At 38.0% G+C, this 23,614-nt stretch overlaps 1 protein-coding gene across 1 annotated transcript in view; it reads right to left on the minus strand.

The window, feature by feature from the left end:
* The window catches only part of LOC124643134, a 213,865-nt gene that overhangs the window by 160,734 nt on the left and 29,517 nt on the right, over positions 1-23,614 (minus strand). Inside the window, 16 exon segments of the mRNA XM_047182001.1 lie at positions 6,258-6,326; positions 7,028-7,087; positions 8,772-8,900; positions 9,341-9,452; positions 11,238-11,346; positions 13,371-13,516; positions 14,162-14,334; positions 14,462-14,525; positions 15,061-15,184; positions 15,799-15,887; positions 15,889-15,900; positions 17,236-17,295; positions 18,797-18,906; positions 19,358-19,445; positions 20,670-21,119; positions 23,438-23,544. Of these exon segments, the coding sequence (XP_047037957.1) occupies positions 6,258-6,326; positions 7,028-7,087; positions 8,772-8,900; positions 9,341-9,452; positions 11,238-11,346; positions 13,371-13,516; positions 14,162-14,334; positions 14,462-14,525; positions 15,061-15,184; positions 15,799-15,887; positions 15,889-15,900; positions 17,236-17,295; positions 18,797-18,906; positions 19,358-19,445; positions 20,670-21,119; positions 23,438-23,544 (1,902 nt within the window).

The following is a 23,614-nucleotide window of genomic DNA, read 5'->3' on the forward strand; positions in this document are numbered from 1 at the left end:
AAAGTAGCTTAACTCATTTCATTTCATAACAGGTAACGATTTAAAATAAATGCGTCCGTTTCATGGATTACTTAGAACAAGTCTTACAAAATGCATTTAGTAAAAGCTGAAACTTTGACTCAACAAACCGACACTGCTATGTATTCATATAAACTTATAGGAACCAGTATACCTAGGTCCCTATGCGCCTTCAATACTTCTTACTAAAGTGGGGTGGGCAGAGCTCATAGTACACTGGTGTAAGTTTAAGTTCGGGTGCGTCTGTTTGATTTGTACTGAATTATAAATGAAAGAGTTTTGGATTTTGTTGATATTGTGGTTCTGTGTGAAGGGTGAAAATTCGGTAGTATTTTTGTATTTGTAGGTGGGGATCTAACTCTGAAATAATGAACACGAATTTAGTCTGTATTTAAAGTCAGTCGAGCAATTAATGTAGCCTGACTTTAAATTGATTGAAGTTTCAGTATTCGGCCGTAAGATCGCTGCTGAAAACTGTAGTAATGTCTAACACAACAATGTAACAAGTTCAGTTACTGTTACAGCACAGTTTAACGTGTCGCTGTCAATGAGTTACACGTTACTTACTATAGTTCGGCCGCTCAGAGAATGCGTTCCTGACACATCGCGATTGAACTGACGACGTAACTTTGTAATGGCGTTGCAGTACGATAAAAATATTTTTGCTGGTTGTTTATCGTTTTAACAATTGATGAGCATTAAAACAACATTATTATATCAATAATAATCAATGAATGTTGTAATTTTGTGCCAAATTGAGTGTCAAATAACTTGGTAAACAATATTTTTCTAAATCTATACTGCGCTATTACAAGGTTATGTCAGCGCTTTATATTTGTAGTGCTGTGCTTAAAATAACAGGCAAGTATCGTAATCTGTTCTTATAAGTCGATGGTTCTTATACAGTTATACTTATAATATGAAATAATGTTTTTCTTTTTAAGAATTTGAAAATAATGGACTATAAGATAACTTTTATGAAATATAAAAATAAAACTATGATCAAACTGAACGCGCGAAAGAAAGTAGCATTTTTATATTTAGGTTGAAAATGGTAACCCCAAATGGCATCATGGGCCGTCATTTTGTGACGCTAAATAGTCGTCTGTTGTCGTTTCGTGCGCAAAGACTAAAAACCTGATTTTGGCAGATTTTGACCGAGATATCAGGATTGATTCTGTTATTGATAATACCTAATATAATTATACACGTAGGCGAAGATGATGATGAAGACACCACCTCCTCAAGCGAATCGGAGTCTGATTAATATTCTGTACGCACATTCAATTCAATGTACTTACTTTATTGCATAGAAATACAGATTGTAACTTTGTAACAAAGAATAAATAAAACGATTTTATTATATGAATATTACCTTTTTTTGGTTTCCACTTAAATAACTAAAATATAAATTTTAAATGATTCCGCCAATTTAAAACGAAAATAATCTTAAAATAATGCGGCGGTTTATTTTGGAGGAACGGTAACGAACTCAGTGTTATGTTGTGCCCATCACTAGTCGTGACTAACTGATAGGTGTCAGGAACGCATTCTCTGAACGGCCGAAGTATACATAACTGAGTTACGAGTAAATTGAATTATTTATGAGTAAATGTGTATGAATGTGATTTGGTAAACTGGTATTGAGTAAAGTGCTGTACTTTATTGAATTCATACCTAGTAATTTTATTGTTGACCTGAAAATTGAAACAAGTTTGATTTTCTCTAATTTTTGTAAATTTGACGTGAAAAAGTGCTAAAAACTAGCCTAGTTTCAATAAACGTATTTGACTTTTGATTGGTAAATAAGAAACTGACTTACCTTTTCATGTATCAAACTGCTGCTGAAAACTCTTCTCGTTTTGGTTTTCAAATCACACGAAAAAATCTACCTAACAATAACGTCCAAATTTAAGTTGATAAAACCTATTGCTATACCTAAGCAAAAAGGGGCTTCATATTGTCATCATCATCAGCCTATCGCAGTCCACTGCTGGACATAGGCCTCTCCAAGTGCACGCCACTGAGATCGATTTTCGGCTTCTCGCATCCAGCTCCTGCCAGCCGTCTTGCGCAAGTCATCACTCCACCGTGCCTGAGGACGTCCTACACTACGTTTGCCGAGGCGCGGTCTCCACTCTAGAACTCGTTTACCCCAACGGTTATCGGTTCTTCGGCTAATATGGCCAGCCCACTGCCACTTCAGCTTGCTGATTCGATAGGCTATGTCGATGACCTTGGTTCTCTGACGGATTACCTCATTTCTGATGCGATCCCTCAGAGAAACGCCGAGCATAGCCCTTTCCATAGCCCGCTGAGCGACTTTAAACTTGTGGACCAGCCGTACCGTCAGTGTCCACGTTTCGGCTCCGTAAGTCATGACAGGTAGGACGCACTGATTAAAGACTTTTGTCTTTAGGCACTGTGGGATCGACGATGTTAGGACTCGACGTAGCTTCCCAAATGCAGCCCAACCCAACTGAATTCTCCTATTCACCTCGTCCTCAAAGTTGTTTCTACCTAACTGCAATGTCTGCCCGAGGTATACATATTTCCGAACAACTTCGAGAACGGCGCCGTGTATCGCAATCGGTTCCGGTAGAACATGTTCATTGAACATGACCTTGGTTTTGTCCAAGTTCATCCGTAGGCCGATGCGTAGAGAAGATTCAGCCAGGTCGTTCAGCATCTGTTGTAGGTCCTGCAGCGTTTCCGCCATGATGACGATATCGTCAGCAAATCGCAAGTGAGAGATGTGTTCGCCATTGATGTTGATGCCGCGTCCTTTCCAGTTCAGCGTTTTGAACATATCCTCCATTGCATTAGTGAACAGTTTCGGGGAAATAACATCCCCTTGTCTCACTCCTCGATGCAACGGTATGGGCCTTGTTTGCTGATTCTGTACTTGGACGGACATTGTAGCGGCTTCGTAGAGACATCTCATCACTTGGATGTATCGCCAATCTACTTGACAACGCTGCAGGGACTCCAGAACAGACCAGATTTCAACCGAGTCAAAGGCCTTCTCATAGTCCACAAATGCTAGACACAGGGGCTGATTATACTCTTCGGTCTTCTGTATAATCTGCCGCACTGTGTGGATGTGGTCTATAGTGCCGTATCCGCTCCGAAACCCAGCCTGCTCCGGTGGTTGGAATTCGTCGAGTCTTCGCGCAAGTCGGTTCGTGATCACTCTTGAGAACAGCTTATATACGTGGCTTAGGAGGGAAATGGGTCGATAGTTCTTCAACTGGGTTTTGTCTCCCTTTTTGAAGAACAGGACGACAACACTCCTACTCCACGCCTCTGGAGTTCTCCCTTCAAACAGGACGGCATTAAAAAGCTTCTGGAGCTCCCCCAGTACGGGCTTACCTCCTGCTTTTAAAAGCTCTGTTGTAATGCCATCCTCGCCAGGGGCTTTTCCATTTTTGAGCTGTCTCAGAGCGATCTCGATTTCGCCACTGCTGACTTCTGGCAGGTCTTCGGTGAAATGGCGTGTTAATGTGGCTCTAGAATCCTCATTTCCGGGATCAGGTCGAGATGCATGCGATGCGTATAACCGGCCATAGAAATTTTCCACTTCCGAAAGGACTGCCGGCACCGAAGAAACGACTTCTCCACTTGTTGTGGTCAGCTTCGTCAAGTGGCTTCTTCCAAGAGATTGTACGAACACCTTTGACCCCCGATTCAGCTCAATTGCTCTTTCAATGTCAAGAGTATTGGAGCACCGGAGGTCGCGTCGTACGTGCTTGTTGATCTCTTGGTTTAGAGCCCGCTTAGCTGACGAAGTGACAGGCGGGTTTTCACGTCGTTTCTTCATAAGCCCTAATGTCTCTTCCGAAAGCTTTGATTTCTTGCCCTTACGCTGCATGTTACAGAATCTCGAACCTTCCTCCCTGAGGATCCGAACCACATATTCGTGGTTCTGGTTAACGTCTGTTGTGGTTTCCACGGCGGCAAATCGGTTCTCCAGATTTGACTGGAACGTTTCGGATCCTGTCATGGTTTGGAGCAGTGTTGGTCGGAGCCTGGCCTTCATCAGACGGAAACGTTCGGCCTTGAAGTTGATATTCAGAGAGCCTCGGACAAGTCGGTGATCGCTACCGGTATTAAACCTATTGATCACGGAGACGTCTCTGAATATGTGCTTCTTGTTCGTCATGATGAAGTCAATCTCATTTTTAGTGGCTTATGTTTAACTGATCACCAGAAATAGTAACAAACAGCAGACAAAAATAGTAAATGATCACCAAAATGAAACTCGCATTTTAATGTAAAACTATCACCAAAGTTTTAACACTTTGCTATCCTATTTAAGTGAAATTACTCCAAAATAAATCATGCGTAAGCCAAAAATAGTAAATGATCACCAAAATTAAACCACCATTTTAAAGTAAGATTATAACCAAAGTTTTTAAATTCTGCTATCCTATTTAAGCAAAATGAGTCCAAAAAAATCATTGTTATCCCAAAAGTAGTAAATGATCACCAAAAGTAGTAAATGATCATCAAAAAAGTTTTTACATCTTGCTATCCTGTTTAAGTAAACTGACTCCAAAAAAATAAGTTCGGCCTGATAAAATAAATGTAATAACATTATGGGGACCCTTTTCCTGCACTAGCGTGGAAAATTGTCTATTGCATGCCTCTAAACAGTGCGATAAGAGTGTATTGAGAAACACATTCTTCTTCTTCTTTCTCCTGCCCTGTTCCCAATTTTACTTGGCGTCGGCGCATTATGTCATTTTCTTCCATTTTCCCCTGTCACTCGTCATACTGACACTCACGCATGCATTGCAAGCCGGACACATAACTTAATATGGCATCATAATACTTTATTTGGTAATAAGCCTACATTTTATGGCAATCACAGTGACTTATTTAGGCAACAATAATACATTAATTTGGTCGTCAAGAGTTGGTGATCATTTACTAAATTTGGTGGTCGAATACAATTTAAAGTGAAGTCGTGACTAAAATAGCTGGTACTATTACATTTTTAGACTTTATTTTTCTGGTGTTCAGTAGATATTTCTGGTTGCAAAACTTAGGGTATCAAAGCATTTTATGGTGGTCATTATATTTGTTCCCATTTTTAGTCATAGTGTCGGGGCTTTGCCACGTCCACTTCCTTTGGGGCTGCTTTTTGAAAAAGGAGTTCATCAAAAAGAGCCCCTCGCGTTCAAGGAAGTTGACGAGCATTTGCCCCCTATGATTCCTGCTTCCAAATCCATGGGATCCTACTGCCGATTCGCCGCAAATCTGTACTCCCACTTTAGCGTTAAAGTCCCCCATGACAACGGTGTAATGGGTCTTTGTAGTGAAGTGGAGGGCCCTTGATATATCATCAAACATATCCTCCACTTCATCGTCTGAATGTGTCGAGGTCGGTGCGTACACTTGCACTACCTTGAGGCTATACCTGTCGGTGAGCTTTATGATAAGGTACGCTACCCTGTTCGACACACTAGACACCTCCACAACGTTATCAGCTAGGGACTTATTAACCAGAAACCCAACGCCACCTTGGGATTGTTGGTCTCCCTCTCGGAAGTACATTAGGTGACCTGATTCGAGGGTTATGGTGTCCTCCCCCTCTCTTCGAACTTCACATAACCCTAATATGTGCCACCTAATCTTCCCAAGTTCCACCTCGAGTTGCGCCAGATGCGAGTCAAGCCGTAGCGTGCGGCCGTTGTACGTCGCAAGAGTCAGTTGTGTTTGGTGGCCTCCCGTAACCCGGAGATTCTTCGCACCCCCTGTCCCACCGTAACCACGGTCGCCACCGTGACCGGGAATAGCGGGACTGCCGGGAACTAGGGGCCGTGGCTTTTTTGTTCTGCACATTAGAGGAATATAGCCTACTGCTATCACGCTGGCCAGACGGGTTGATAGAGGGTTTTTTTCCGAGTTTTCCTTCTCTCGCACTGGTGTTCGGTGCAATTTTCTCCATTAGTCGACTTCTACGACACCCACTGGAAGAAGGGGGGTAGCGACATGTGTATTCTTAAGCCGTCGCTACACGGCTCTTCATATTGTCACTAAAATAATATCTCAAACATTTCAAAAATAAACATTCACGAAGGTAAAATCTTTCCTAAATAGAGAGAAAAAAGTCTCCACATTTCGTTGATGGTTCAATGAATAAATCAATATTATTTACATAAATTACTATTAACATTTGATACACAACATCATAATATCTATGTATGTATGTATTAATATATAAAAACACTTACCTATAACAGAAGGTGTGAGCGTCTGGTCCCAGGGCGGGTCGTCTTCTGCTTTTCGAAAACTTCGCTCCACTGTTAACATACAAAATTATATTAGGAGAAGATTACTGAATCGCCAAATATCTTTGTTCTTAGGAATATGTTTGACAGCTTTTGAATAGAAATAATGTCAAATCCTCATACTTATTACTCAGAGACAAGTTAATTGGTGACAGAAAAAACAGTCCGAAATATTTTAAAGTTAGTAGTATTCAAATTTAAATAACATAGTCTAAAGTTAGCCATTTGACGCTTTTCTCATACGGATTATTGTATTGTCCATACATTTTAACTAGCGTAAAGTCGTTTGTAACCAACTTCAAACAAGCAATCGTACTTATATAGGGTTTAGAGTAATGATGATGATATCCTCCTAGCCGATTATCGGCTACGGCGGCTTTTCTCATGTAAGGAGAATAGCGGACATATTATAGTGCACAAGCATTTGCTTGGACACAGGTGCACTCACTATTCCTTCACTCTCATGGCGCGATGGGACGGCAATCCGATACCACCGGAGAGATCTGGCGCAGGACCGATATTTACGTGCTCTCCGATGCAGGGATGTATCAATCACTAACTTCCAGGCTCCGGTCTACTTTGTGAAAGTACGTACCCATAAAGCGATTTCGGCCCGACTGGAGAATCGAACCCCAGACCTCGTGCTCAGCAGCCGCACTTGCGACAGCTAGACCAACGAGGCAGTCAGAATAATAGAACATAAATGAACTTACTGTTGAGAAAATGCGCGGGACCCGACGCCTTTCTTGATTTCTTGTCATTCGAGTCAATGTCTGCAACAATGATTTCAGAATAACTTGCTGGTAAAGATCCCTCAACATCTACATTTTATTTTTCCGGCTACATAAATGTTGTCTCCGTTTTCAGCTGTTTATTTTGGAAATTGACCGTGAAAATTCGAAAATGAGTAAAAAAGTCGTAAGCACAAAGTGGTAGTACATAATGGACGACATAGGGGAAGAACATAGGGTAACTTATGTAGGGAAAGTACATAAGGGAGAACATAGGGGTAGTACATAAGGGAGGACATAGGGGTAGTACATAAGGGAGTACATAGTAGTACATAAGGGAGGAAATAGTAGTACATAAGGGAGAACATAGGGGTAGTACATAAGGCAGAACATAGGGGGTAGTACATAAGAGAGAACATAGGGGTAGTACGTAATGGAGAACATAAGGGCGGACATAGGGGTAGTACATAAGGTAGTACATAGGGGAGTACATAGTAGTATATAAGGGAGAACATAGGTGTAGTACATAAGGGAGAACATAGGTGTAGTACATAAGGGAGAACATAGGGGTAGTATATAAGAGAGAACATAGGGGTAGTACGTAAGGGAGAACATAGGGGTAGTACATAAGAACCCGTCCAACGGCCACCCAAAGCTACTGTGGCGATACAAAAACAGCCCGAAGGAACCCGAGGTACGGTACAATCTGTACCATGTAAAGGGAAAGCTGATGCAGATGGTTTCGTCAAGGTGGAGAGAAGGAAGAAGAAGCCATCTAGCCGAAATCAATGCGGAACTGCGTTGACTGGTCCGAACATGCTGCTGCGCCCCGCAATACCGACGACGCAGCTGTATATTTCGCGTTTACATCACTCCACGAAGGTTGAGGAGATCGTGGAGTATATACGAGTCAAGACGAACTGGACCTTAAGAGTCGAGAAGTTGGAGCCGAGACACAATACAAATTTCAAATCGTTTGTGGTACGTGTGCCGACTCAGCATCTCGACATGTTCCAAGAACAGTTTTGGCCGAAAGGTGTCGTTTTCCCGGCGATTCCGCGGGAGGCTACGCGACACCACGCAGTGCAACACGACACCGCCTATTCGTGTCAACAAATAGACTTGACGATTGTTTTCATTTTTGTATGTATTAGTTTATAATTATTTTAATGTTAATTGTTATTTGTGTATTATATTTTCTATGGGCCCTAGTTACCTGAATTAAAGGAATAAATAAATAAAAAAAAATAAGGGAGGACATAGGGGTAGTACATAAGAGAGGACATAGCAGTACATAAGGGAAGACATACGAGACTACATAGTAGTACATAAGGGAGAACATAGGTGTAGTATATAAGGGAGGACATAGGGGTAGTACATAAGGGAGGACATAGGTACATAAGGGAGTAGATAGTAGTACATATGGGAGTACATAGTAGCACATAAGGGAGGAAATAGTAGTACATAAGGGAAGACATAACAACTATAATCAAACTAATCAAATCAAATTCTTTTTATTTCACATAGGCCTTTGCAGGCTCCTATGAAACGTCATTTAATTTGCACAGTTCCAAAAAGTTGGTCTCATAGAGAAGAGCCGGCAAGAAACTCAATAAACACTCTTTTTAAATATTTTCACAAACAGTCCATTACATAATTGTTGACGTTCATAAGTGCTTGTAAAGGCCTGAATGAAATAAATGATTTGACTTGGACTGTTACGTACTGTTGGGCGTGTTGTTGGCGTGGATGCGCTCGATGAAGCGCGAGATGCGGTTGTTGTGGTGTTCCCCGTCGAGGCAGCACCCTTCCTCCACGTCACGAGCGCAGCCACGGTGTACTCGGAGCTTGCAGTCTACGAATTAATTGAAAATCAAGATTAAATTGACGTGAAATTATTAAAAACTAGGTGTCTCCGCGGTTTCACCGAAGTCCCGGGAAAACAACTGTCCAAAACCGGGCTAAAAAGTGGCCTATGTCCGATTCCAGCTTCAACTCCACAGCCGGCCGACCTCTAAGTTAAAGAAAAGTATAAAGAAACGACGTCATTATTTTGACAATTGCAGGCAAGCCCCTCAGAAAGCCCAGGCTTCACTTCATATCAATCTTTTTAATATTATAAACGCAAAAAATAAGTCATATGGACGTCAGCTCCTCTTTCACGCAAAATCTACTGCAAAATCAATTTTGATAAAACATTTAGCTCAGTATACAACAATTTTATATAGGTTACTGTTAATCCACATGCGGGAAAATGTCGCTGGTTGAAAAATAAACAGAATATTACTACATTACCTGTACACACGTAGGCTTGTGGCGCGAGTCCCCATATAATATTGTCGCAGTGGTGACAGTGAGCCACCGACGTTAACGCCTGCAACTGCAGGTGGTGACCGCGGACCACGAACTGGGGGGAAGAATACAGGTAAATTGTAATATAAATCAATATATTCAATTATAGACTAGATTTGATTTGATGTGAACTAAGCTATACAGAATAAAAAGTCTACTTCCCATGACATTGCGACATACAATAGTGTCCATAACATTTGTACATACAAGACTGTAACTACTCCAATTTGGGTATTCACTAAACTAAAGTTAAATAATATTGAAAGGACTTTTTACACAAAATACAAGATAAACAATGAATTATCATTCAAAATAATTATTGAATTTTAATTAATATTGGTATTGTTATTTAATTATAGTTCGGCCATTCAGAGAATGCGTTCCTGACACGTCGCGATTGAACTGACGACGTAACTTTGCAATGGCGTTGCAGTTACGATAAAAATATTTTTGCTGGTTGTTTACCGTTTTAACAATTGAGGAGCATTAAAACAACATTATTATATCAATAATCAATGAATGTAGTTACGTCGTCAGTTCAATCGCGACGTGTCAGGAACGCATTCTCTGAATGGCCGAACTATAATAGGCATGATGACAGTAATCAAAAATCATTAAAATAATATATTTATTAAATTAAACTTGAAGCTTGGAATATAAAACGCGCATTGTTTTCTTTATTAATAATGTGATTAATATGTATTTTTATAAAATAAAATTACGAAATAAGGCAATCCGCCATGATATCTTAAACACCAATCAGAGCTCGTGACGTCATTTCTCAAAACAACTCGCGCGAAAGCGTGCGAACGTCACATTTCGTTATTGTGAACTTCCACTGCGATCTTTGTTTTTAATTAATTAATTGTTTATAACACGAGTTATGGAGCCCGGATTTATCAAGGCAAACAGCGCTAATTTGCCTAGAATTGATATCATAATGCTGGGAAAGTTTTTGGCATTAAATAAAGATTTTTGTTCAGCTGAATTTAGAAATGTTAAAACTTCCATGTAAGTATACTAGTTTAATTAAAAAACAATGAGAGATGAAACCTAACCTCGAAATAGTTATTTACATTATAAACTATGCTAGAATCTAGAGAACTATGTAATAACTTACATCAAGGTGATCTTCACAAAAATAAAGTTGTACCCTGGGCAATATTGCTTTTGAATCTCGCCTTGCAAGTTTAAGCCACTTGTTTCGTATTTTTTTATTGCGAGGAACGTACACAAATAACTTATCCGGAGTTGTTTTGGATGTGTTCTTACACTGGGGGACCCCACAACACCTATGCCCTTTCGAATTCATATTTAATAACACAAAAAACTTAATTATTGCACGAGCGTTGTTTACTTGCGTCTTGTAATTTCAGTCGTGACGTCACAAGTGACGACATGACACTGACAAGCGTTTTCGCGCCGGATTCAAAGTGGACAGAGAAAAATGCAATTATTTGATAAAAAAACTTCGCATTTTCTTAAAATTAATAATTTTTCATATAAAATAGACGTATACCTACATCATACAAAGGAATTTAAAAATTTGTCATCATGCCTTGAATAACAATACCTGTTATTGTATATGCATTAATTTTAAAGCATTTTATTATTTAAGTAACATTTTAATTAAAAAGTCAAGGTCTTTAGTTCATGCCTACTCAAATGTGGTATAGACCTTATAATTACTACTATACAACCCATGTCCAAGCACAAAGCATCACCTTTTCAGTGATAGGACACTTTAGGTTAAGTGTTTTCTCCTCTTCATACCAAGACTACAGCACACCAAACTCAACCCTACTCCCATTAACATAAGATCTAAAATCAAACTACTCACAGGCTGCGGATGTTGCTTGGTAATCTGTTTGACTCGTTGCTTGTACAATTTGTCTCGCTGCAGGAAAGAGGCGCGCGAGCCGCCCACCGCCGCCGCCACTGAGGCAGGCCTAGGAAAAATAATAATAATATTTTAAATGTGACAATTTTGGATGTTTGTTACATGATAAGTAATGGTGAGACACAGCAACGTTATACAAAGTGTGTCCAACTTAAGCACATTAAATTAAATACATAAATGTTTAACATGTTGATTGCATTTATTTTTATTTAAATACGTCGCTTAACAAATTAAAAAATACGCAAAAATTAAAAATATACTCTTTCGAAATCTGCCTCTTTGGTCATCCATGAAACATGGGTGAGATGTTAAGAACTCTTATCAACAAACCGTTTAATAGTTGACAACAATACAAAACGTCAACGTCAATATTATTAGAGCTATAACTCTAATTATAATTATATTTTAGTCGAAATTATATCATAAAATGTTAAATAATTCTTGTTTATTACCAATTATAATGAACAACAATTTCCTCAACATTGTGTTGCAGACACATGTGATGGATATTTCGAGGAAATAACTCTAAATAGGTATATTCATTTAGTATACACTTCATTAGGTAGTCAGTTAACACTATAATACAATATATTAGAGAATTTTGAAGGAACATACATCTTGGATGAAAGACTACCTACTTTTCCGGGTGCGGGAAGTGTGTTACCTTGGGACAAGGGTGGAGAACATCTCGTTAACCATTACAAGTTTTACTTTAACTTAGAATTAAGGCCAGTATGGACCCATATTCTAAGAAACTTGAGTCTCACAGACAAAGACTTAGAAAAAAAACTTATACCTTTTCAAAATGATGGCATTACCATGACAAATACACTATCAATTAAATATTCAAAGTATCACTCCTAAAAATAACCAATCTATATTTTCTATAAATAAACCACGTCACAATAATTCCCCCTTCACATTTTACCCCCACTCACTTGGTAGGCTTTAATTTCTTCTTATGCTTAGACTTAGGGGATTGCCACCACCTTCTCCTGACTTCCAAAGCTTCAACTTCGGTAATATCCAATGTATTCACCATTTCAACAATATAACATATATTACAAACACGAATATATTCACTAACACTTCCTGATACAACAGCGGACAAACTAAAAATAATTACACACAGGAAAATCTAACATTTGCCTCAATAATGACTCATACAATTTGCTAACTTTATTACTATAAAATTGTTAAGTAAATGACTGCGAGTGATCATAGTAAGCGATCGAATATTAATAGTATTTTTCTGTTATCAGTTTGTGATAAACTATGTTTGTATAAGATTAGCAAATGATTGTAAATATATAGTGAATCAACATTTGTGACGTAGAGTTTCTTAGTATCGAATTTACTGAGATATGCACTTTTTTTAAAGCTATCGTGAGAATAGGTCACCTTCATATAACCGCTTGAGAAATTAGTATATTTATTGATAAGATTGATGTGCTGCTTATTTCATGAGAATTCCGAAAAGTTGTCCATGTAGTGAATAAGATGCATTGAGAAACTAGAATAATCCGTTATTATATTTCTTAGATAAAAAATATAAGAATTTTAAAGGTTATCGTGATAATCAATTGGTAGCAGAAGTAAAAAGATAAACGTTTTCCATATAAAATCTGTATGGAATGTTACACCTCCAACATAAACCGACGAGATACAACTGTTTTCCATGATTTCAATTTTTTCCATAATATAATTTAATCGATGGAACTACCTACTTACTACTTTTTACGTACCCATATAAAAGTCCAACATAGCCTGTATGCTATTATGACATTATGTATTACCTTTTTTTTGTCAATGGCAAAAATCATGAAATGATCCTTCCCGCTGTGTGTTAGCAGCGGTGAGGGAGTGTCCAGAGGCTTACTGATTTAAACCCACCATGTTCCGTCTTAACTCTTTTTTGGTAATAGGGCCGCGGTAATTCCCTCTAACAATCCCGCAGCCCCGGCCGGTGGCAGTCGCTCCATGTGGCACACTGGTACTCAGCTGCATCCAGTTAGACTGGAAGCCGACCCCAACGTATTTGGCAATAGGCTAGACAGGTATATAATGTATTACCTGCAGTGCAGACACAGCGCAGCAGCAATGAGCGCAGCGATGAGCGTGGCGTGAGTATCGTGCGCCGCGCGCGCGCTGCCGGCCGCGCCCGACCCACACGCGGCGCGGAGCTGTCCGCACATTAGCTGCTCTACTACTATCAGCTCCTACAAACAAAACAAAATAATGCTTACTTGTCTCGCAAAGCGCCAATACTGTTGATAGTCAACATGTCCGGCACAAAACATTGACCGTCTTACCACAAAAACTTTTTAACGTCAGTTTAAGACTTGTCTAAAAAAATGTCAAATTATGACGTTGACATATGGTTCATTTTGGAGCCACATTTTTTTTAGACAAGCCTAAAACAGTGGTTAAAGTTTTTGTAGTAAGGCCATGATTGTCTGTAAAGTCGATTCACGGACGGTAGTTTGACGTGACAACATGACAAGTCAAATTTTATTCATATTGTATGTGTAGGTATTATGTAATAACTGTGGACACCACTATTTATTGTATTGGGCAACACTGTAAAAATAATGTGTATATTGAAATAAATATATAAATAAAAGAAAATAGTATTTATGCCGACCACTCGAGCCCATCATACCTCTCTTTCGTGTCGCGTTCTGGCTTGCGGAACGGGACATTGAACGTAACGGGACGTCAACTTTATCGTACATGCAGCTCGTAATATCGAGTTATTAGACGTTGTCACATCAAAACATGTAATCAATATATATAAAAAGATAAAACCTGAAAATGTTTAACTCGTCCTTGGCCTTCTGTCGATATACACACTAGTGCCGTACCTGTGCCTTATCGACGTCACACTTGTCGATAACGCAGTCGTCGGGCCCGTACAGAGTGCCGAGCCCCACCTGCCGCTTCACCTGGAACTCTGTCAGCTGCTGGCTCAACTCGTCCTTGGCCTTCTGTCGGGCCTTGCGGAATACGTTGCGCAGGAGTTCTTCTTTGTCGAATTCTGGAAAGGTAAAGGTAAGTTTATTAGAGGTTTTTTTATGTGATAAAGTAAAGGTCAAACGCTTACTGATATGTTGACATGGATCTGTCGGTAGAAGTATCTAGTAAGTAAGTAAGTAAAAACTTACCATTAACTAAAACATGTTCTATTTCATTCGCCATGTTCTCATCTACACCGCTCAGCTGTAAAACCTGTGGAATATCAATACAAAATATAATTTATTTCAAATTATTTATTCGTCTGAACAGTTCTTCATGAAATATAAAACGATATGGAATGAATGATTATCGTCTTATTGCAATTACCTGTAATTGGGAAAAGAGGTTGTTAAGTAACCGTTATACAAGTCGACCGATTGCTGTGTGTCAAAATCACTGCCACCCATAATTCTCTCGAAGAGAGTTGCTACCTAATTGCTATTAGCTGCTATTAGTTGCTACCAATTGCCACCATCGTGGTTTTGAAGATGATTTTCTAGCTTCTAAAAGTGATAGCCATTCTGATATGTGATTTAATGCTACCTAATTGCTACCCGTTGCCATTAGTTGCTACCTTCTTGCTTTTTAGTGCCAGTGATTCTGGTATTATGCTGCGGACACATTTTCCACTCTAAAGAACCTGTGCTAAAGTATGAAGTTTTTAGTACAATACATACAGCATTACACGCAAAATACGCGCTTTGTCGTGGAGTTGCGGAAACCAGCCCGAGTAATCTAATCTACATACAGCATTAGGCACGAGGAATGTGGAGTGTATCTCGTAGGCCCAGCGGCGCAGCGTGTGCGGCTGCACGCCGCCCGCGCTGCGGTACCCGTCCGTCAGCACTAGTAGCAGGCAGGCACACGCACATCTGTGCAAAATACAATAGATATGTCATTATTTGTGGTGAGAAAATTGTCGAACTGGTGTAAAAATCTGAACTTCAAGTCGCAGTATCCATACAATATGTACCAATCATATTGGCGTCCAAAGATGATTTTTGCCACGGCAGCTGTTCTCATATAGATCAGCCAGCTACGCAGTTTCCTTTGCATATTGTTTAGATATATTATTCTTCATTGTAGACCACAATACATTATTGTTAGTGGAGCGCCCATGAAAACCCCCAGGCGCTCCACTATATACAAGACAGGTAAACACAAAAGTACCATGGGTGGTCTTGTCGCTAAAGAGTAATTTCTTTGAGACCATTTTTGAACGTAATTTGACTGTAAGTAAAGACCATAACAACCAGAATAAGGTTCATAAAATAGTGTGGATAAAAGTTTCGACAGTCAAAAATATCGAAATCGTCTTTTGGATTTCGAACTATACTATCACCTGTCATTATTGACCCATTGATAGAAGGCGTCTACACATTCAGACAAGAATTATTCATACATCACACCACACCATAGTACCTTCATGTTATTTTTTTTACTACAATAGTATTGTACTGTAAATCATCGATATATCGATACATACCGTCTCTCCCCTAGCAGCCAGTTGAGTAACACCGCCGTCCTCGCCTTGGACTCCCGTACCGAGCGCAGGTTTGAAAATAAACCTGAGTTACGTGGATGTGTCCTGAGAAAATGTTATTATTATTAACTACATCTACTTCTAAAAGTATAAAGAGTAGTGCAAAGTGACATTATTCGAATTTATACAGAAAGTTAACAACTCTTACTAATATTATATACGAAAGAAAGTCTGAACAGCTTTCAAGTTAAAACTAATGATTTCAGTTAAATTTATGCGCAGATAAATAATCTAACTAAAGTCTGACAATGGGCATGTGCTACATTTTATCCGACTGCAGGAAGTATTTCCCTAGAAAGGCTTGCGGAAACGTGGGGAATAATTAGTTAAATCTAGATAAGAAAGCGTAATCAGGTTTTCTATTTCAATAGGCATGATGACAGTAATCAAAAATCATTAAAATAATATATTTATTAAATTAAACTTGAAGCTTGGAATATAAAACGCGCATTGTTTTCTTTATTAATAATGTGATTAATATGTATTTTTATAAATAAAATTACGAAATAAGGCAATCCGCCATGATATCCTGAACACCAATCAGAGCTCGTGACGTCATTTCTCAAAACAACTCGCGCGAAAGCGCGCGAACGTCACATTTCGTTATTGTGAACTTCCACTGCGATCTTTGTTTTTAATTAATTAATTGTTTATAACACGAGTTATGGAGCCCGGATTTATCAAGGCAAACAGCGCTAATTTGCCTAGAATTGATATCATAATTCTGGGAAAGTTTTTGGCATCAAATAAAGATTTTTGTTCAGCTGAAATTAGAAATGTTAAAACTTCCATGTAAGTATACTAGTTTAATTAAAAAACAATGAGAGATGAAACCTAACCTCGAAATAGTTATTTACATTATAAACTATGCTAGAATCTAGAGAACTATGTAATAACTTACATCGAAGTGATCTTCACAAAAATAAAGTTGTACCCTGGGCAATATTGCTTTTGAATCTCGCCTTGCAAGTTTAAGCCACTTGTTTCGTATTTTTTTTATTGTGAGGAAACGTACACAAATAACTCATCAGGAGTTGTTTTGGACGTGTTCTTACACTGGGGGACCCCACAACACCTATGCCCTTTCGAATTCATATTTAATAACCCAAAAAACTTAATTATTGCACGAGCGTTGTTTACTTGCGTCTTGTAATTTCAGTTGTGACGTCACAAGTGACGACATGACACTGACAAGCGTTTTCGCGCCGGATTCAAAGTGGACAGAGAAAAATGCAATTATTTGATAAAAAAACTTCGCATTTTCTTAAAATTAATGATTTTTCATATAAAATAGACGTATACCTACATCATACAAAGGAATTTAAAAAATTGTCATCATGCCTATTCTAAGTAGAAACTTCGATAAATATTGAAACTTACCGACGCGGGTGAATCGTCTTCTTCCATTGAAATGATTGCTCTTTGTGGATCAGAGCAGGGCTGTGAGAACAAAACATACCGATAAATCAGTTTTAATTTTAAAAAAAACGTTTAAAATGAAGAGTCCTTGTAAATTAATCACTGGTCAGCAACAACTGTCATTGAACATCCTTGGCAGTCGTAACGGGTTGTCAGAAGCTAGTAAGTCTGACACATAGACATAATATTAGTAAACAGGACTACGCATATAAACCCAAAAAACGAGCCGAGTGAAACAGTTAGTACGGAGGCTGTCTGTCCCTTTCTAATAGGGTGACTATGAGATTAAGCTATGTGAGACAAATCCGAATTTGCTAAGATTATTAAGCGCAGATTGGTATTGAAGTTTTAACTTACGCAGTTTGTGACCTTACGATACTTATAAAGGCTTTTAATAATTAGCGGGGATTAGCAGTATAAAAGCAGGAAGATTCGAAGTGAAGACTGTTTTTTTTTTATTTCTACTTCATATATAGACTGCTGAGCCATTTATGTCGCCTTTCTTCATTTTTTGGGAAGCTATAACAATAGTACAACAGTTTTAAAATCCATCACCCATATTTTCACTCATTACAAGAATTCATGGGCACCCTAGTTGTTTGGTTTACGAAAATGTTATTATTAGCTAACCTGTGGAACGCATAGGATTCACTTTTACAAGTATAAACGCAACACTTTTTCACCATTTAAATAGTTTAAATTGATTTAATACAAAAAATATAAACAAAATTTTAAATGCTGATTACGCGCCAGGAATGTTCAGGGTTACCGCTAGAAAAAAAAAAAAAAAAAAAAAAAAGCAAAATAAAATTTATGTTGTTTATGTTTTAAGAATAATAATTTATATAAATAATTTATTCGTATAATAAATTAATGCGATTTTTATTAACTTGTTGACTTACAATTGTTAAAATAAGATAAAAATATATGTGATTCCATTGTTTTTTGGGAAGACAAAACTGTTGATCACAACATTTTTTTATGCTGGCAAGGTGTTAGAAAGAGACAAACGGCCTCCGTTCTAACTATCCCTCTCGGCTCGGATTTGCCTCTGTGTATTATGCAACAAATTTAGTACCTTATTGCGTTGGAATAGAGTTCAATTTCGTAAATATATATTTCGAGCGTGCGCAATCTTGTTTATTATATTACATCTATGGTCTGACACTAATCTTACTAAGGGGAATGTGGCTGCTCAGGTAATTTGGTAATCGACACAACATAACATGTACACTAATTAATATGTTGTAAAGTATAATTAAGTTACTGTTAAATTCTCCAACTTCTTTAAGCTGTGCCCTATCTATAGGGTCCATATTGTACCTAAACTGTAAAATGTACCACGTGTATAACATTTGGAATGCTAATAAAGACTTGAGTATTGGGTTGAGGAGGTCAGATAGGCAGTCGCTCCTTGTAAAACACTGACATTCAGCTGCATCTGGTTAGACTGGAAGCCGATCCCAACATAGTTGGGTAAAGTCTAGGCATACGAAGTATATTCTGTTTTAGTACGAGTTACCTGCGTGTTGGTATGGTACGGCGGCGGCGGGGTGCCGGGCGGCGGCGTGTGCCGCTCCGACGCGGGCGAGCACTGCCGAGCACCTCCCAGCGGCGATGCTCCAAGGCTCGCTGAGGGGAGACAACATCATCATCTCGTCATATAGGCGCAACATAACAAGTCAAAACACCCCTCAATAACTTTATAATATTCCCAAAACGTAACCAGGTCGCTTAAGCTTGGGTTTCCTAGGAAAGCGGTGCCGTCATATAGCGGCCGTAATATTATGGACGCAAATATACGGTCGTCTTTACGTTGATGACATGTGGAAAGTTCCACGGCCGTTTTAACACACCGTCATTTCATACATAGTTACAAGTGAAGCATACGTAGTTTTTAAGAAGTTGCAGTAGTTTCAAAACAAACCGTTGCTATATCATTTGATATTTGCGAGTGCGATGGAATAATCTTTACAAGTATGTAATTTTCAAATCGATATAGTACTTGTACTAAGATTGGCGTATTCAAACCAAGAAACGCTTAATAATGTTACACAGATAATAATAAATATATTGTACTCACATCTACTCATATCATGGTCCAATTGTTCAGGTGAGGACCTACTCCTCATATGTAAGACTGGCACACCCGTCCTGTTGTCCGTCTGTAAATATTGTCATTATAGTTATGTATATGATAATATGTAGTGTTTGTTGGTGTATCGCGTGGGCTTTTTAGACTTGAAACATACCTAAATAACTATATTATCATATAAAAATAAATACAAGTTGCTTGCACCTGTAATTATATCGAAGAACTGTTTAGTTAGTTGTTTTTTTTTTAATTATTCAGAACTAAACACATTATTTTTCCCAATCTACACATTACATACAATACTGTTATTAATTATTTTTAAATGAAGTGCCCCATCTAAAATACGGTATCTAACCTTAACAATTAATATTAATTAGGCTGATGTTTCAATTCCGAAAAGTTTAAACGCAATTTAAATGTCAGCCTTGCTATTAAAATACAATACCTACAAATTATTACAAAAAACATTGAAAGTAGTAGAGACGAGACAAATTGCGAGTTATATAAGCATTAAATAGCTTTATTATATGAAAAGGCTAAGCCAATGGATGTTGATTTTGATATATTTTTGAGTCATATTTGGTGGTTTTAGAACTTTCCCTTTAAAAGGTTTATTATTGCATTTTATTAGTAAGGCTTAAGTAGACATGAAGTGATGTTAGTAACAAGTCATTACGACATGAAATATTAAGACACACTTGCTGACATAAAACATGTACAAATACGTAGATTTTTATATGTGTCTTTGTACCATAGAAGATTCTGTTTATATTTTATGTTACCAATATAAACGTACCTTAAGGAAAATAATAATTGACTTATTTAACCTTATTTATAATTGTGTGACAAATAAATTACTTGCAGTTTAAAAAATATATAAAAAAACAAGCAGTAAAGAAAAGTAAAAGCCGTGTCTATGAAAAATAAAGTATTTAAAAATAGAATGCATAGTAAACAATCGGCCCGACAACATCGATAGATTTTATACATAAAAATACATTTATATAGTGTAAAAAAAGGAATTTTTAGAATAATCCAGTAATTTTACATAAGTTTATTTACATTTTACATTTGAAAAGTACTTAGTACTTATATTTTTTTCTAATAAGTATATCCAATTTCGAATTTGTTGATGTCCAACTAAAACATTGTTCTAAAAATTCCATCCACCTTATTACAAAATGAGGTCTTAAAAAAGCACCAGCTCTAGCCCTAGGTTTAAACCATCGTATCAAAGCCAACAGTCTAAACCCAGCACTAAAGTGTTTTATAACAAGGTGGTATATTCAAGTTACCTGTACGGCGGTGGCGGCACATTGACCAGCGGGTAACTCATTTGCATCGCTATCGAATTCGGCTGCGGCCCATCCAGCTCGCCATCCAACGAGTGAGAAGACCGTCGCAGCTGCTTGTCGTATGACAGCGAGTGATGCATGTGCTGTCTATATGCTGTGGCAGGCTTGGGCTGAGCCAGCGGTGGTGGTGAGCGATGCGGGTGGGCGGTCCGCGGCGGCAGCGGCGGAGGGGCCACATTGTCCAGACACGTGGTCGGCACCAATGGTACGGTATTATTATGGCGTTTAGTCTCGTCGGAGTTCTGCCGTATGAGTGGAGTTTCCTTGGCGCGAGCCTGGCGCAGGTTGCGCAGGCTCTGTCCGGTGAGGTTGGACAGGGACCGCGGCAGGCCGGACAGGAAGCCGGCGGCGGGCTTGTCGTGTGTCCGGGCTCGGGGTGTGGACGGCGAGTCGGGCTGCCGTGCAAGTATCAACAGTGTGCTACTCAAGTACAGTGGCCTTACATTGTACTTTATACAGTGCAATTTGGGTAGGTATATTTAAGTTCTGTCGTTGAGGCATATGTCTCAAATATATGTGAATCCTACTAATATTGTAGATGTGAAAGCTTAGGAAGATTGTGAGCATGTTTCTTACTCTTTCACGCAAAAACTGCTGTATGGACCTTTATTAAACTCTTTACATGTAAGCTGAAAGAAATTGATCCCTGGGAAAGCGGGTGAAACCGCGGGCGAAAACTAGAGTTTACTACAATAATTTTATCATAAATTCTTTCAGCTTTCACTCACATATACAATGAGACATATGCCTGAATCTAGATACTTCTGTAAAATACCAATTGATTCTTCATACAATGAAAGACAGCAAAGCGCGTGATCATTATATGCAATGTATAGTTACACCAATACCCATTGAATGAGACGAAAGTTACAATTTATTAGCGTTTGCACAATGTCTGGTTCTATGCATACAAAACATCCAATTTTCAATTCTTTTTAAATACATTTAGTGCTGTGGTACATTCGTCTAGCTTATATCGATATTTAAAACTTAGTACAGACCTACAAAACAATACATATAATAATGTTCTTAACTATACATATACGTCTAAGTATGTTAAGAATTATTTACATATGAAAATAAATATATTAGTCACAGTTACACAAAAGTTCATTACTGAAATATAACCTTCGTCGTACCTACTTGTGACCACATAAACATATAAGACTTGCTAATAATTTGATTCCCACACTCGACTCAGATTAACACCATTCCCAATCCCACTATACCCAATCTCTAAGATTATATAAAAATTAACCACTAAAATTAACCCATAAGCTGCGCTGTAAATCTTTTTGGAAACAAAAATACCTACCTGCACAATTTATTGTTTAAAATCAGCCTTACCAAGATACATCGGTTTAAGCGACAACATAAACGTAAGTTTTCCTAAAACAACTATGAATTTTCACTTTTTTGTTCACTTTCAAAATTGTTGAAAGTAAACAGTTGTTTTAAGAAAAACAGACGTTTTTATTGTCGGTACAGCTACTTTAAACCATTTAAAAATGTATTACTATAAAAAGAAAAAAACATATATGTATATTGTATAATGAATAAAAAAATCTCGCTAAAGACAAACGTCCACATACACAGAGAATGTATAAAACAATGATATGACTGCACAGTCACGGGGACAGACAAGCATGCGTAGAAGCAGACACGGTACAAAACATTATGTTACTACCCGACTCGTCCCGTTGACCCGGTTAGTGGTAGAAAGCTGAGGTGGTTTCAATTTGATGTTGTTTTGTTTACTATTAAGGTCTTATTTTTAAAAGAAATTGGACCTAAGTATTCTCCGCAAACAATCGTTACCGGGGGCCCTGGCACATAAAGGGCTTAAGAAGGAACATGGTGAGTTTTAGTCCGTAAAAGTCTGACACTTCCCTCACGCTGCACTGGGGCGATTTGATTTGACTTCCCACGGAATAAAAACGCTATAATGCTGATTATAGGATTGAACAAAAAAAAAATTAACTTAGCATAATTGTTATTAATATTAGACTAAAAGCTCTTGGGTTGCGCTCAATATCAACAATGAATTAGCAAAACTATAAAAAAATAAACAGGGGATTTCCCGTGTCCTAGTATAGAGATATCGAATTATCTTTGATAGAAGGAACATCATTTCTTCAATGTTTTAACATATGCTTGATTAATACATATTTCAAATTTTGTGGTCTATAATGGTATTAAGTGAGCAAGTAACATTGAAATCACCTCCGCTATGAACTTTACCATAATCGTTGTTACGAGGGATATTATGATGTTTTATTAAAAAATATAGTAACGATATCACTTTCGCCTCTTTTTGTTACAATTGTGGACAGTTAATGTGCATCAATTAAAACAATTTCTTTAAAAAAAAACATACAAACTCCTCCTCCACTTTGGGAAGTCTCTTAAAAATTCAGGGCAAAATTTCCCTCTTTCTAACCTTTCAAGAAATACAGATAAGAGGTAAGAGGGGGATTTTCTTTAATTAATCATATAAAAAAATCTTCATTATTCCTACAATTACACATTACTCATCCCCAATCGCAACTAAACACATACACATCTAAAAAAGGGGGGCAGATACCAAAAAAATACAGTGACGTAAATAAGTAAAAAAAAGACCAAAAAAATGCATCAATAGTTACAAAAGGGCGTGTATTGTGTACCGGTGTATTGCAATATAGATCTTATTGTAAGGCAATAAGGTCGTTACCTGGCCCGCCATGATGGAATCGATCTCATGTTGAAGTTTGGAACACCTTTGCTCTGCTGATTCGAGTTGTGACTGTTTTCGCACGTCTGGGACTTTTAGGAGTTCATCTGGAATAGTTAAGAGTTGGTTTAGAAGTTTCTTATTGAAAAGGTAATGTTTAGTAAGGAGTCTATATCA

Source organism: Helicoverpa zea, chromosome 26 (assembly GCF_022581195.2).
Source record: "Helicoverpa zea isolate HzStark_Cry1AcR chromosome 26, ilHelZeax1.1, whole genome shotgun sequence".
Taxonomy (NCBI): domain Eukaryota; kingdom Metazoa; phylum Arthropoda; class Insecta; order Lepidoptera; family Noctuidae; genus Helicoverpa; species Helicoverpa zea.